Here is a 15038-nt window from a genome sequence, read left to right as displayed (position 1 = left end):
TTTCCTGTTACTCACCATGCTGCCCATATTTGGTATGTCTCGAAATCGGTCCAGGGTTTGAAATTTCTGATTCAGTTCCTGGAACAGCTCCATGTGTCTTTTCCTGGTGTGCATGACTTTCTGCAATGGCAAGGGTTTTTGCTTTGGTATTGACAGCCAATAATGGAAATGCATCTTCCTCTCCACCCCCTCCAACTCTGATCAATTAGTCAGTGTCATGGTAGTTTACTTATAGGCCAGGTTTGAAAACAAATCTACTTACATCTGCATATATACCAGTGAAAGCCAAAATAAAGGATACACCAACTAAATTAAAGTAAGGCATAAATATAATTCCCAAGTTGATCAATTGATTTGTCAGGCTAAGGGAAATCCTGGTGATCAAACTTTGGCACAAACCCTCCATTTAAAGTGGTGGTTACTGTCTCAGCTAAAACAAAAGCAGCTCCCAGCTGCCAAAGGCCATGTTTCCTGTATTTTGACAGGGATTTTTAATATATATGCAGAAAAAGCCTGATTTATCAATGCAAAGGAAGTGATTGAAACTTCGATACGTGTTTGCAAGCCAATATAATCAGTGATAAAATCAGACGTGAAATGAGCAAATGGCTTTAAAAGCATAAAGTTTAAAAAATCAACATATAGCTAATGGATGAAGGAGATGGAGGAAGATAAAAGGTTTGATGACAACTGTAGCCCTGTTTGTCAGTTGAAAGCTTTGCTTTTACCTTAACCACACAGCATGCCAATAAATCTTGTTGAGGCAAGGCTTTGAAACTCCAATAATGTTAAGAGGTTCATCAAGCACGAGTAAATCAAATGACAAACACAACTGCGAGGAAAAAAAATGCTGTTTTCTTGGATGTGTGAACAACAGATGAGACAAGTGTTTGTACGTACCTCAAAGTCCAGATCAGAATATCGTGACTTTCTTCTCTGTAAATAAAACAGTCAAGTTATTGTCAGTTTAGATCTATATTAATAGACTAAATCTGCTCTCTTTGCACCAAATTGCAATCTGTACCTCCAGGGAGCTCATGGATATTGTGGACCCAGTCTCGGATCTAGAAAGCCCCCCAGCCTCCTCCATCTCAGCGAGGAAGTTCTTGACAGCTGTGCGAGGTTCAAAGGGCAGGCTTTGCTTCTGCTCCTGAATGCCCGGGTAATGCTGCTCCAGGTTCACATTCATGTGGTCCATGCCTGACGAGCCAATATTGAAGTCAGGGCCCATCTTGTAATGCATCAGCCTCTCGTGTGGAAGCGTGTCCATTGTGATGTTCATCTTGGTGTCCTCTTTCAGTAAAGTAGGCACGTTACCCGATCCTGACATTGCTGCGGAGGCGCGAGGCATGACTATGTAGTCTGTCTCCATCATCTGACCCTGCATTGGATGGCCCTCCATGTCGTGGCCACCCATGCTTTGGTCGCTCTGGCGCACAGCATCGTCTGTGCACAGGTAAACCGTGCGCCGCATGTCAGCATTGCTGTCTGCCAGGCACTGCTCTTTTAAATCCCCCACCCCCATTGGCATGTGCAAAGCTGAAGGCTGCTGGATTATCACTTTGGAGATGATATTTCCAGGCAAAGTGGAGTAGTTGAGGCCTTCAGGGCCCTTCTCATCCTCCTCATCATTTAGGGAAATTCGGGAGAGGGTGCCTGTAATAGTGGCTGCGCGACAGGAGCCCATGTCTTTATGAAGCGCTGCGGGGAAAAGCAATAATGACATTAGCTGAGGTTTTTAGTCATAAAGCTGCTTTACCGTCTATTTTTTTAGTATTTTTGGCAAGACCTAAAGAATGGATGAGTTTATACAGGTCTTAAGATTTAACAAGTCATTTATAGTACTGAGAACAAAAAGATGCATTGACAGCGTAAATAATTTTAAACTGCCAATGTAAAAAACTTTCTTCTGTACATTAAATAACTCAATGATTTTATTTATAAAAAAGATCCACTGAGAAGAAACGTGTGCTTTCTTTGTGTTGGTACATTAAATATAAGTGTACACAAGAGAAAAGCAGTCTGATGCCGTTTTGTTAAAAAAATGATGCAAGTTTTAAACATTTATACATTCTTATTGTGAAAGGAACAGACAGCCAGTAACCACAGATCCAAGAAGTCTTTTATTCCAGTCATGCATTCGCAAACTACTGCTGTTCACCTTTAACATGTTGAAGATATTGATTTTATTTAAAATTATGGTCATATTTGCTATCAAATATGAGTTGACAAAAATGACAAGGATGATACTACTAGGTAATCTCAAAGCCAAGACTTTGATATAACTTTACTTACAGATTCACCGCAGTGAAAATTGTGTTTTTTGGTGTTTTTAAAATGTTCTTGTGGGATTTTTCCGATGATGGACATTTAGAAAGAAAGCTAAGCTCAGAATCGCATTTCTAATTATGTATTTATTCAAATTGTTGTGAATCAGGATCATTTAGGAAAAACAACTGGGCGGGCCACAAGCTTCTTGCTATGAGCTCTCCGCAACAAGGAAGGAAAGGGGGAACGGGGTTGCTCCATGTCAACAATCCCACCTACAACTTAGAGTCACATTTCTAATGAATTACTACCGTTCTGCAGAAATATGTCCAAGAAAAGAAAAGAGTTTTTTTCTTTTTTAACAGCCATCATTCATTCATCCATCAATTTTCTTAACCCACTATATCCCTTTTGGGGTCATAGGCTACTGTTGAGTGCGGGTGGGTTGCAGGGCGCCAGTCCCTCCCAGGACCACACAATCACACCCACACTCACTTACACATGCACACCCAGGGACACTTAAGAGTGGGGGTGCCCAAACCCAAGCCTCGAGGGCCAGCCTCCTGCTGGTTTTCCAGAAACTCTGCCTTATCTGCTGCTGATTACCTGGATCAGGTGTGTTTGGCCAAAAAGAAGCTTCAAAGGCAGGTTGGTTGGGAAATATGTAGGACACCAGCCCTCAAGGCCAGGATTTTGGCACCCCTGCTATAGAGTAACCTGTGAAGCATGTTTTTGGACTGAGGGGGGAAGAATGCCTGGAGAAAGCCTATACATGCATGAGGAGAACATACAAACTCCACACAGAAAGGTCTCAGCCAGGATTTGAACCAGGCCTTCTCGCTGTGAGGCAAGAGAGCAAACGACCGCCCCACCGTGATTTTAACTAAAAATGGCATAATCAAAGTTAAAAGACCAATGGGAATGCTTTTAAAATGCTTCAAAAGATTATAGAGGTGGGACTTTGAATACAATTTCAGTTTTTAACATGAACCTATCATCCAATTGGCGTAACTTCATCTAAAAAGGCTCCTTTGGGGATTAGTGTTTGTTATGTTATGTGAGTTTTTCATGCTTTTTTTTTTTTAACTTAAAACAGAAGTAGGCATCTGTTTCATACCTGATCGGCAGGCGATGTCCACGTCTTTCTCAAAGTCCGTCTGTAAGTAGACAAAGTAGACAAAGAAGCAAAAAATGTTGGTTAAGAATTCCTGTTTTGGTTGAAGGGCATATTTCAGAAAAGAATCATGGGGTTTTATTTTTCAGCTAAGTATGCACCAAGAACATGAAATAACACCAAGTATTTTTGTCACGTTTCCAATTAAATCATTTTTTCACACTTTATATAAGATAAAAGTAACTTACTAGTAACTTTTTGGAAAGATAAAATAACTTTTCAGATAATGATCTTAAATATCTTGCTGAGTCGGTTAATCTTACAGTAATATATCAAGATTTTTATTTTAGATTTTACCTCATAGTTTACATATAATTGTGACCACTATTTCTTTAAATGTGTAATTCTAGCTTTACCTAATTGGTCCAGAAATAATGACTGTGCCACAGAATTTTTTATTTTATTTTATTTATTTATTTTTATTTATTTTTTTGAGGGGGGGGGGCAGTATAAGCATGTGTGTACATGTGTTTACTTTAAATAAATCAAAAGTTATTTAACAATCCACACTTATTTTAAGAAATAAGATTTCCAATAAGAGCAATATTGTGAAGGCATTCTTAAAACAGATGAAAGAAATGAGGACAGTCAAAAAAGACAACCAAGGCAGAAATTTAGAGAAAAAGACAATTGGATTTAATGTTCCCAAACCAAACAACCACTGCAACCAAGACTCCTCCTCCTCTAACTGGAAAAGGTCCCCTTTGTCAAGGCTTAGCCCCTCCCACAGGCCATTTAACCAAACATTTCTTCTAAACAAATTCCTGCCTTACAACTCAGAGAACATGATTTTAACTTTTGAGATATGTTAATTAGTTAGTAAACAAAATCATTTAGACAAAAAGAAAAAAAGAACAACCTAGCAGTTCTGACATGGGAAATCACTTCCTGTTTCCTGTTGTAAATGTATATGTGTGATGATATGTACAGTGCTCCAGTTTGAATGTTTGATGTTGGAAGCCTGGACGGTGAGTACAATTCCATTTAAAACCAATTGTGTCCCTTAGAATCAAGCAAAATGGACTATTATGGTGTGGTGATATGGGAGTTATTTGTGCATGTGAGAGGTTAGCTGTGTCTGGTGTGAACTATAGACACTGCAAATGGACTGAAAGATGAGAGAGGAAAAAAAGAAAAAAAACTTTCAGGCGTTGTCCTACAACCTGTGGTGATGCTTCATCACAAATAAATCTAAATATGAGCTTTTATTGCTGTTTTTAACATTTAATTTTGTCTTTAAAAGTCGCAACTTCACAACATTTTAAGAAATCTTACCAAGAAAAACTCCAATAGTACTTTTGGCAGATTTTTTTCCCCACTTATGTTAAGGGAAAAGCATCTTGTACTCTATGCTGTATAACTTATTTAAGAAGGAGATTTGGTATAAAATATGTCAACATCAGCATATGAAGAAGAAAATATCCTTCTAGCATTTATGAATGAGTGTTGAACAAGAGGGACATGACACCATTCTAGATCAGGGCTGCGATTTGCCAGTGGCGACCACATGGCAGACGAAAACACTGGTGTGCCCTTCAAAGGTCAGGCGGGGAACCAGCCTGTATTACCCCATGAGAGGAAATGAAAGAGATGCAAGGCAAACGCAGACAAGAGTTTCCATCAAAGAGAAATCAACGATTGGGCTCGGGGCCTCAGATACAAAAAGAAAACCAATTTCATTTATCAAAGGTTTGAATATCTACAACTGCAGCTTTTAAAAGTGTGTGGAAAATTTGAAACCTGAGGGAAAAGAAGCTTAAAAGGCTCTTTATAACTAAGAAACTAAGGAAAATAGTGATGAGAACAAAACAAAAAAAAAAAAAAGCTAAAATAGTTGAAACGAGATTGACCTAAAACAAAAGGGGTTGTTTGTGTGTGATATTTATAGTAAAGGAAAATTGGTTAAGAAAAGGGGGAGGGGGTACCTACCATGATCTGAGCATGCCCATTAGGGAAGGTTCCTGTTGCATCACCACTGATAGGATCTTGGCAGTTTCTGAGCCGACATCTGAAAGCATCTTGAACCTAAGCAGGAAATCATGAAATCATGACTTTTATACTTTGTTGATTTTATATTTTAACAAACCAATTCAAATAAGTGATTTTAATTTTAGAAGCTATTTTTGTATCAGCATATCAAACCAGCCCCTACCTCTCTCCGTAGGACACAGTGCACCATCACGATGACAAAACCCTGCAGAGAGTCAAAGACAGCAAAGAGGATCTGAAAGAGGATGGAGCGCTTGTCTGTCATGGCGAGAACAGCGGACATCCAGGTCAAAGCCAGCAGAGGTAGGACGACACAGGAGCTCCACAGCGACGCCCTGAGAGAAACACAGAGGCAGGCAGGATGGAATGAAAAAAAAATAATAAACTAGATTATGTCTGGAGCTTTCAGTCAAATCTCCATGACAACCTGTTTCCTCCAGAGTACCAGCAGGACATTTGATTGAAAACTAAAAGCAACACAATCCGTGTGTTCTGAGGTCCTTAGGGTGGGACTGTAGCTGTGTTTTTGTGCGCCTGCTGCATTGAGGTGAACATGCAGCGTCACTGCATGGATTCACTCACTTACATTGCATTGCTAGCTGTAGTTGCTGATAGGGCAGTTGTTGATACAACACCACATTTGGCACATTTGAGAGTTAATCCTGTATGTGGCTCACTCATCTGTCTGTGAAACAAGAATAATAAAAAAAACATGACATCACTCCAAACAGCACTTACATCACGTAAGCAAAGTGTGGGTGTTTCACTTGTGTTCATCTTGGATTAAGTCTACCAAAAGAATTTAAAATACATGTCTCCAGAAAGAGATCTCTTTATGCTTTAACTCTAATTATTTGATTAAATTAAAAACAGTTTCTTAAATCCCATATAATCGCAAAGACAAACGAAACAAACGTTATGTGTATTTTTGCAAAAAAGGTTTGAAAAAGTGTAGAAGAAGAAAACGGGTACTAACAAGGATGTGCTGTCATACCCTGCTCGGTGCTTCAGTTTCTTGTCCAGTATTCCATCTCTGGACACTAATTTATTAAACACCAAGATACCAATCACCATATTGACCTGTCAACAAAGAAAGATGGTATATTCAGCCTCAATTTCCTGGAATTTTGGAAGCAAAATAAACTATTGCCTTTATTTTTGCATCAATTTTTTTGCAGAAAGATTCAACCCCCAGCTTGTGTTTTCTGCACTTTTTTGTGGCGTTTTTTGCAGATGCGGCCTCACCTCAGAACAGCATCCTTAAGAAAATATCTGCTTGTCAAAAAAGCAATTCACCCTCTACTGAGATTTAAAAAAAAAGGGAGCTGCTAAATTTGGAGAAAACTTTAAATAACAAACATTATAGCAGAAAGATGCTAGATTATAATGCTATCTAGTCAAACAGCCGTTTATTCACTATCTAATGATCGCTTCCATAAAGCAGACATATGGCTAGAATCTCATATTGGAGTCTTGGTAATTCTGCGATTTGCAGAGTCTTGGTGTAATTTTCTTGCTGCGTCTATTTAAATACAGGATGATTAAAATATCCTTGCTAATTTCAACATTGGACAAATCTAAAGCATAAATATTTAATAACCACTCGGCTTCGCGGAGGCCCATTATAGTAAATGAATGGGAGCTGCATGTGGTGACTGATGGGACTCTCATCACCGCCTTTGAGAACAGAGCAAGCATCTTCTGGTAATTATTTCAACATAACACAAACATAGAATCAAAAATAATTTCTTGTAAAATGAACATTAGAGCTTTTTTGTTTTATTGAAATTAGACAAATTCATTTCATTTTGTGCTTCCTAATTTCTTTAGAAGAGTATTTTTTATCATGATAAACTAAAAGTGGACACGTACCAAAACAACAGCCGCTGCAGGTCCAACAAAGGCATACAGGAGCCCGCCCTCCAAAGAGAGCCAACAGCTGCAGGGAAAAACAAGAAAAAACAATTAACTTCCACGAAGCCAGTAACATCTATGTTAATGGTGCGCACCAGAACACTATTGTGTTTGCTGTATTGTCAGGGGAAAGCTGCCATCTGCTGTAACTCCATACCCAAAGTTTCATGGGGTAATAAAATGCTAAGGAGATTTTAAGCAGTGTTTATGCATTTGGTATCCAGCAGAGACACAACTTACATGAAATTGGGTTCTTGCTGTGCTATTTTGTAATTCGATTGGGTTCATGGGACTTGGTTTATGGCTGTTTTTTAGGATATGTAATTCTCCTTAGAAGATCTTGAAGAATTACCATGAACCCACTGTGCGTGCAGACTACAAATGACAATGCATACATAAAAAATACTTACTATAAGGGCGTCCCATAGCCTTTTGTTTTAGTGAATCCCATTGAAATAGCAACAACTAAAGCGGGTAGTCCTGCAATGGAGAAAACAGGAAACAGATTGTTTTATGCAGTTTTAGCTCCAAAAACTCCCCAAAAAAGGGAACACTTGATTGCTGACAGAAACAGGCGTACCTTCCAGTCATTACACAAAGTGCAATCAGACTGACTTCATTTGTGTTAGGCCAAGCAGACCTCTAAGAGTATATGATCCACTGGATAGATTTTTCAATCAACATATTGCACATAATTCCCCAGAGAGGCAGTGGAGTTTATTGAAAAAATGACAGCAGTCTACATTCTGACATTTCATCGTGGTGCAGTGGGAAATTTCAGCACCCTCCACACCTTTTTTTTTCTTTTTTAACTTTGGGCTTAGCCGTGTGGCTCCTCATTATAGATCGGTGTAATTGATTCGGTCCTTACTATTGTGTGCTCGGAATATTAAAGCTTTTTCTCTCTGCGCAGCACAGGCAGGTGCTATTGATGTAATCAGTTTCCTGGAGGCACGAGCCAAAGACCCCGTGGCCATCCAGAGCCTCTCTGCAGTACTGAAGAGGTAAAGTGTGCTGAGTGCACGCAAGCATGCCATAAATCACGGCGCAGGCAACAGCCTGGTGGAGACACCGCACAGCACACAGGCTGGAGGATGAGACGAAATCTAGCAACCGCTGCATGTCGCTTTATATCTCCCTTTTGAAAACCTTTTTGTCATCTGTTTTCATGGCGCTTATGTGGTGGGGGTAAAAACATTTCTGTTGTAGGAAATCACAAGTAAAAAATGCAATAGTGCAAGTTTAAGCTCATGGACAGTCAAAGCGCACGATCATAATCAATCTATTATAGTGCTTAAAAAAAATCTGTTTGATATAAGAATGACCTTTGTCCATTTTCTGCAGCAAATAGTGGCACTGCAATGACTAAGAGAGCCTTGTTTGTTGCTAGGTAACAAGAAGAATGAGTGTGGGCTCTTTCATAATCAAATTGATTTTTTTTAACAGAGAGATTTCCAGTAGTCTGAAAGAAAGAGATGTTTGGACAGAGATTTAGACTGACATTTATCAAATGAAGACAAATCTTTCAATTTCATAGCAGACATTTTGCCTGACAGCGTCTGCTGACATGTGCTTATGTGTCGAAATTGGCCTCTAAGATTTCAGGAATAAAAACCTGTCAGATTCTGATATCATTCATTGCATCGCCTCTCAACAGCAAACTGCATTTCCTCTGAGTCACTTCTCTTTATTACATACATTAACTTCATGTAAAAATTCTGCACAAAAAAAAATTGGCAAGAGAGGATTTATGGACTAAATCAAAGATATGCAAACATTTCAAGCTTTTGCACTTCCTGATTGAAGATTAAATGAATTCTGCTGCAGTGTACTGTAAATGCCAAGTTCCCACCCTCCTTATCAGACATAAGGTCATTCCCACCTGCTACTGGAGAGCTGCACTGGTCTTTCTCCCTCAACACTTCTCAAGGCTGTTCTATTTAAACAGCCCTCAGAGAGCTTGACTGAAGCACAAAAGCAGCACAACAAAGAGGCTGACAGGAGGAAGATCTAGCCACCCCACAGAGACGATGAGAATCACGAATAGAAAAAAAAAAAAAAACCTCACACAGGCACTTGGAAAGACACCATACACGGAGACAATGTGAGAAAATGCCAGCTCCAAGACAGAGAAGGGAAAAAATAAATAAAAGGTTTTGGGAAAATGAATTGTCTCCTTACCCCAGCCCAGACACAAAAAGCGCTTCCGGATGAGTCTAGTCCGAACCTTTCCTGTCACTGCCATGTAGGACTGCCAGGCCTCTGTGAGGACCCAGCAGAAAGATGCCAGGAAGAAGAAGTGCAGAAAGGCAGTGGTCATGATGCAAACCCCCTGTTGGTAGAAAAACATAGGTTATAAGAAATAATTTTAACCTTGAACCATAGAAAGATTCTTAGAAGCCTTTAAAATTTGGGACTCCCTGTGTTTTTGACATGCATTTGTGGCATTTTTCTGATAATGAACGACGTATATTAAGAAAATTAAACTTAAATTGCATACCTGAGTAGAACTTTGTTAAAATCATTGTAAATACGGAGAGGGGGGGAATCCATATAAAAAAGGGCTAATTTGTGGCGTAGGACATTTGCTAGGCAAGCTAAAAGCTCTCTGCTCCAACAGGGAGGGGAAGGGGGGGCAGGATTGCTTCTCGCCAATAGTCCCTCCCACAACTCAGAGGCAAATTTCTAATGAACTACTGCCTCTCTGCATAAGCTATTTCATAGAAAACAACACAGGTCTTGGGATTTTTAGCTAAAAACAGCATAATCATAATTAACAGATAATAGGGAATGCCTTGAAAATAGATCGAAAGATGTTTGAAGTGGGTCTTTAATTTGATAGATAAAAAAGTTTCAGCAATATCAACAGCCTCTTCCTTCTAAAACTATCAACTGAGTTACGTCCTGTACAGTGGACGAAACAAAGCATCAGCTCAAACTGCAGCCCCCTCGGTGAAGATTTTGGTCCCGACCAGATTAGAGTCAGAGAAGCTGACTCAGAAAACCATGGCGTTGCATTTCTCTGCACTAACCCTCATTAGTATGCTGGGGATCCCACCTGGAGGGATGTGAACCAAGGTCAAGAGTGTTACACGAACAAAAGGGGTGAAACAAAGAAAAGAAAACAAAAATGATATCACTGGAGAATGGATGCAACAGACTGGGTTCACAGCAGCAGGTCTCAGCGTCATTAGTCTGTCTGTCTGTCTTTGCCCACAGATTGGCATCTCCAAATTGGATGATTTATATAAAAAATGATAGACTTGTGCTTAAGGATTGTTGTCAGAAACAAATCAACATTACCTTATGTAAAAAAAAATGTTTAGATTTATTGTGCAAGCTGATCTCCACAGTGAAAAAAAGGAAAGACTGAAGTGTAGAATTCCCTCCCAGGGTGTTCACACCACACTGTGAGATCTCCCATACACTTAACAGTCCCACTGAGAAAGCCATGCTAAATCTGTCCATTCCCTGCTGTGATCATGGAGTTCACACAGGACAATAATCCTGCATCGGTTCAGCCACTTTAAATATAAAACTTTACTTAACCACCCAGACGGGACAATAATTACCTAGATTTGGAAACAGTGACTAATATTTGTCTATATTCAGGCAAGGAGCATTCAGGAACAATATTTATCTTATGTTTGGAGTTGCTTTTAGACTAAAACCTGAAAGCACAACAGTCTTCACTTCAGAAATGTCAGAATTAAGTGCTACAAACAAATGTCAATTAAAGATAACACAGAGAGTCAGTCAAATTCAACTTTCCGTTTTTTTTTGTTTTTTTTTACGACTGGTCAAAATCAGAAAATAACATTTACTGACATTTAAAATGTGACATCAGTAAGTTTTGCCTTTTATTTGCCAATAAACAATAATCAGTTTGATAATGCTCCCTGTGAGCCAGCCCTGCAAATGCAATTTTATCAGTCATGGATTGTTATGTGACAGTTTGCTTTGATGTATTGTTTTATATCCTTTCTATCATGTTACTCTTGGTATGAAGACTATAGATAAGAAACCAACTAAAATTTATGTGTTCACAAAAACATACACTTAAAAAATAATGTAAACATTTTCTTGTATACGTAAATAAAGATTTGTAAAGTACCGTTTTGACACTTTATGTTGAAATCTTTAGAGAATCAGGGATTTTTCATTAAAAAGGTACAAATCTTGGTTTTATAGACATGACACTCCCATTTAATTCATACATATTGTATCACAAAATCATTCCATAATAAGCTTTAATCAATAGTAATAATAATAACTGATCCATTATTTCCCACAATGGGTAAATTCTTCTCCGCATTTTGACCCGTCCCCTGGGGGGAGCGGTGAGCTGCAGGTTAGCCACGCTATGGGGGCGACAGCTGGCTTTGGAGAGCGGGAATCAATCCGCCAACCCTTCCGTTGTTGGACGACCTGCTCTACCACCTGAGCTAAACTGCCGCCCAAATCACCCAACAACGCTAATGTATAGCTTTACAGGATTATTTTGAGTGCACTAGAATTTTTAAAACAAGAGACATTTCAGAGAAAAATCATAATTTTTTATTTTTTAAGGTAAAGAGCTAAGTAGAAAGAAAAGGAGACCATGTGACTTTAGAAACTATAGTGTCTGTAGATCCCTGCTATTTCTAACGCTGCTGTAGCTCCTGCGCTGTCCAAGGTGCTGAAAATAGAGCCTGCCATGTTTCCTAGAAACAGGTCACATGCAACCATTACGTTTCATGGTTCACTTGGATTCATGTACGATCCAGTCTCATTAGTCCTCCAAAAATAAAAACTGTAGAGAAATGTACCATGACAATGCCATGATGACACCGGCTGGGCACAAGCTGTCATTCAGAAATGAGGTTGCAACCCAGAGCTCTTTCAGAGAGGCAAATGTTGAGAGATGTTGAGCCCACTGTCGGTATCCATGGAAACGTGGGAACTGAGAAAGGGGCCACATTAAAACATTTCAAATATGATGGACATGGAGGTGGGGGTAGGTGGTGAAGGCGTGCGCTTCAGGCCAGCTCACTAATGGCAGCTTAAGCTGGGGGCAGAAAATGTGAGGAATTATTTACAGTGATGTGACCAAAGTCTAAAGGCCTAACCCAGATCTTTAAGGTTTCTTTCAGTTATCAGCAACTGAAAGCCTAGCTCTTTGGATGAAATGGCAAATAGGTGATACAAAATAAGGGATTTACAGTGAAGGTGAAAAGGGTTTTCAAAATATGTGTCATAAAACCCAAACATATTTTTCACAATTTTCTATTATTAATTTTTTTTGTAATCCAAAAATTTTCGTATATATGTTTGACCCAATAACAGTGACATTTTGGCACAATCTTACTCTTGCCTATATAATAAGGGAAAGTTAGAGAAACGCAACAATTTCACTCCATTTTGCAAGCAAGTCCGAACAAAACCGTAAACATTAAAAGGTCTAATCAATGCAGGAGAAGGAAGCAAGTCACCTTTTTACCTGAAACAACCTTTATTTGGTATCATTTTTTCACTGTGAACTGCACTTAATATAAGGAAAACTTAAAAAGATTCCAAAACATGTGGCAAAGCAAAGAAACATGTACTGGTAATCAACCAAAACCACTGGATTCCTATTTGATAATCAACTGACTGAATGATAAAGGAAATGCATTTTCTGTGCACCAAACTGAAGTTAGTTTTAATGTGGCAAGAGCTTTATGAATGCACATGTCAGAAAAATGTATGTAGTTGTAAACAAATGTAGATTAATTCAGATCAAATTAAAAATGATTTATGGATTATTTGGCATAGTTCTACTCAGTAAAGTCAGAATATTATACGCTGATATTCACACTCAGCCTTTCAGTGGTCCGCTGGCAGCATTTGCTTCTCAAAGTTTGTACTCGCTGAAAAAACCCATAACACAGAAGACAGAAAAAAAAAAGGATGGAAGCAAAGGTGACTCACAGACTTCCAACCCCCAAATGAAATCCTCCGCTGCAAGAAGATTTTCTATAAGATGATGAGCAACTCTGAATCTACAAACAGTTGAGCCAATTACGTGCACTTCTTATGGGAGATTGAGGGAAAACAACCCAGGCAGTGTCAGGCAGCGTGGCAATTAAACCCACACGGGGACTGTGATTTCTCCTGTTGGCCCACAACACAAACACAGCCCTATTCTTCCCGTCTGACCAAACGTATAAAAAGTAGATTTGACATATTATTACAATAACATCCAGGACAGACTGTGGAGGAAAAACAACATCCCAGAGCACAGTTTAGCTTGAGAACGTATATTTTACTTGTGGTATGAAGATGTGAGTCAGCTGGATTGGTTTTGTGATATCTAAATGATTCGTTTGCCTTCCTGAAATCATCAGAACTAATTAGGCCATTTGCCCAAAGAAAATAAAAGGTAAAACAGAGCAAACTTGATGGTATTTTAACAAAATGAAACATCTTTTTTAGCAAACTTTTATGGGTTTTTTTCATACTTTCTACTTAAAATGCACCTTTCTTCAACAATATTTTAGTTTTAACTCGGAACTAACTTGGAACACAATCAGCAAATAGTCTTTCACAACTGGTGTAGTGTTTACTACAATTATGACTCAATTACACACAAAAGCATCCATATCTATTGCATTTGGTGCTTTTTAAGTCAGTCAAGGTATCTTGTTTGGTTGTTCCCAACAAAACAAAATGTTGCATATTAAGTATGTCAGCAAATTTTGTAGAGAAACAGGTCATCTCTTTGCAGATTTCTGACAAATATTCAATTCAAAGCAAGCCAAGCGAGTAGGTCGTGTTAAGTGGCGGCTCTCATAATCAAGACAGGAGAAGACTGGAGCCCAGATTATATCTGACAAGGCTTCAAATCAGCTCAGCTTTAAAAATACCCTCAAGGTTTTGAGCATCCGTAGTCTTAGCTACTGATGTGTCCCAGACATCTAAGGGCCATCAAGTAAACAGATGAAGTCATGGGTAATTGCTGTTTCTGATTTTTCATGACATTAAAGAAATCTGCACAAAATATACCGACTTGGTTTTGACGGCTGCAGTTTGTGTAGCATTACGAGACATCAAGTGGTGAATTTATTAATTTAGTTCTGAATACATAAAAAAGTGGGACAAACATGTTTCATTAATGCAGAAAAGTGCATATTGTTCTATCTGCTGTAAATTAATTTGTTCAACGTAGCAGTTCACAACATATTTTTTAAGGCATTTTCAGTGCCCTTCAGAAGCTTTCAGAGATTCTTAGCTGCTGCAATGTGGAAACTTCAAAATGTTAGAATGTTAAGGAGTCAAATCACAAATGAAAGTTTTGAATTTAAAGAAAGTGGTAGAAAATACTGCTGTTTTGAAATGGGCTTTGGGCAAATGACAAGCTGGGAAACTAGTTATGTAATACATATAATATGACTGTTATAAGATAATGTGTCATTTCGCATTTTGGCCAAATGGTTGTGAGGGGCATCTGTGTGGGCAGATTGTAAGTCCTAACTTTTCTTTGTGACAGAATCATTTGGTTTGGAGTTTATTGTTTACTGATCTTGACAAAGGTGTATGGGGGAATTTTTTTTTTCATTTTTTTGCTGCAAGACTTGTGTTTTACAGTTGTTGTGCTGTGCTTCAAAAGCTACATTTGCTTAGTTTGAAATGTATGAACATATCTGGGTAACAACAATGTCCCATACCCATATGA

General features: G+C 38.7%; 1 protein-coding gene across 14 annotated transcripts in view; it reads right to left on the bottom strand.

Moving 5' to 3' along the window:
- Nucleotides 1-15038, bottom strand: part of adgrb3 (adhesion G protein-coupled receptor B3) — a 111012-nt gene that overhangs the window by 2277 nt on the left and 93697 nt on the right. For 7 of the 14 annotated variants that reach the window (XM_023963024.2, XM_078932374.1, XM_078932378.1 and 4 more), the window contains 11 exons: nt 9527-9677; nt 7756-7825; nt 7304-7370; nt 6408-6511; nt 6018-6116; nt 5595-5766; nt 5372-5467; nt 3386-3425; nt 1025-1701; nt 901-936; nt 16-120 (listed from right to left, as the gene is read on the bottom strand). In XM_023963024.2, the coding sequence (XP_023818792.1) occupies nt 16-120; nt 901-936; nt 1025-1701; nt 3386-3425; nt 5372-5467; nt 5595-5766; nt 6018-6116; nt 6408-6511; nt 7304-7370; nt 7756-7825; nt 9527-9677 (1617 nt within the window). The remainder of the gene's footprint in view (nt 1-15; nt 121-900; nt 937-1024; nt 1702-3385; nt 3426-5371; nt 5468-5594; nt 5767-6017; nt 6117-6407; nt 6512-7303; nt 7371-7755; nt 7826-9526; nt 9678-15038) is intronic. The other 7 variants (XM_078932376.1, XM_023963027.2, XM_078932380.1 and 4 more) reach the window with 3 other exon arrangements.

This window comes from Oryzias latipes, chromosome 15, assembly GCF_053564925.1.
Source record: "Oryzias latipes strain Hd-rR chromosome 15, Olatipes_Hd-rR_3.1".
Lineage (NCBI taxonomy): Eukaryota > Metazoa > Chordata > Actinopteri > Beloniformes > Adrianichthyidae > Oryzias > Oryzias latipes.
Note: the sequence above shows the minus strand (reverse complement) of the source record. Positions and strands in the feature narration are given on the sequence as shown.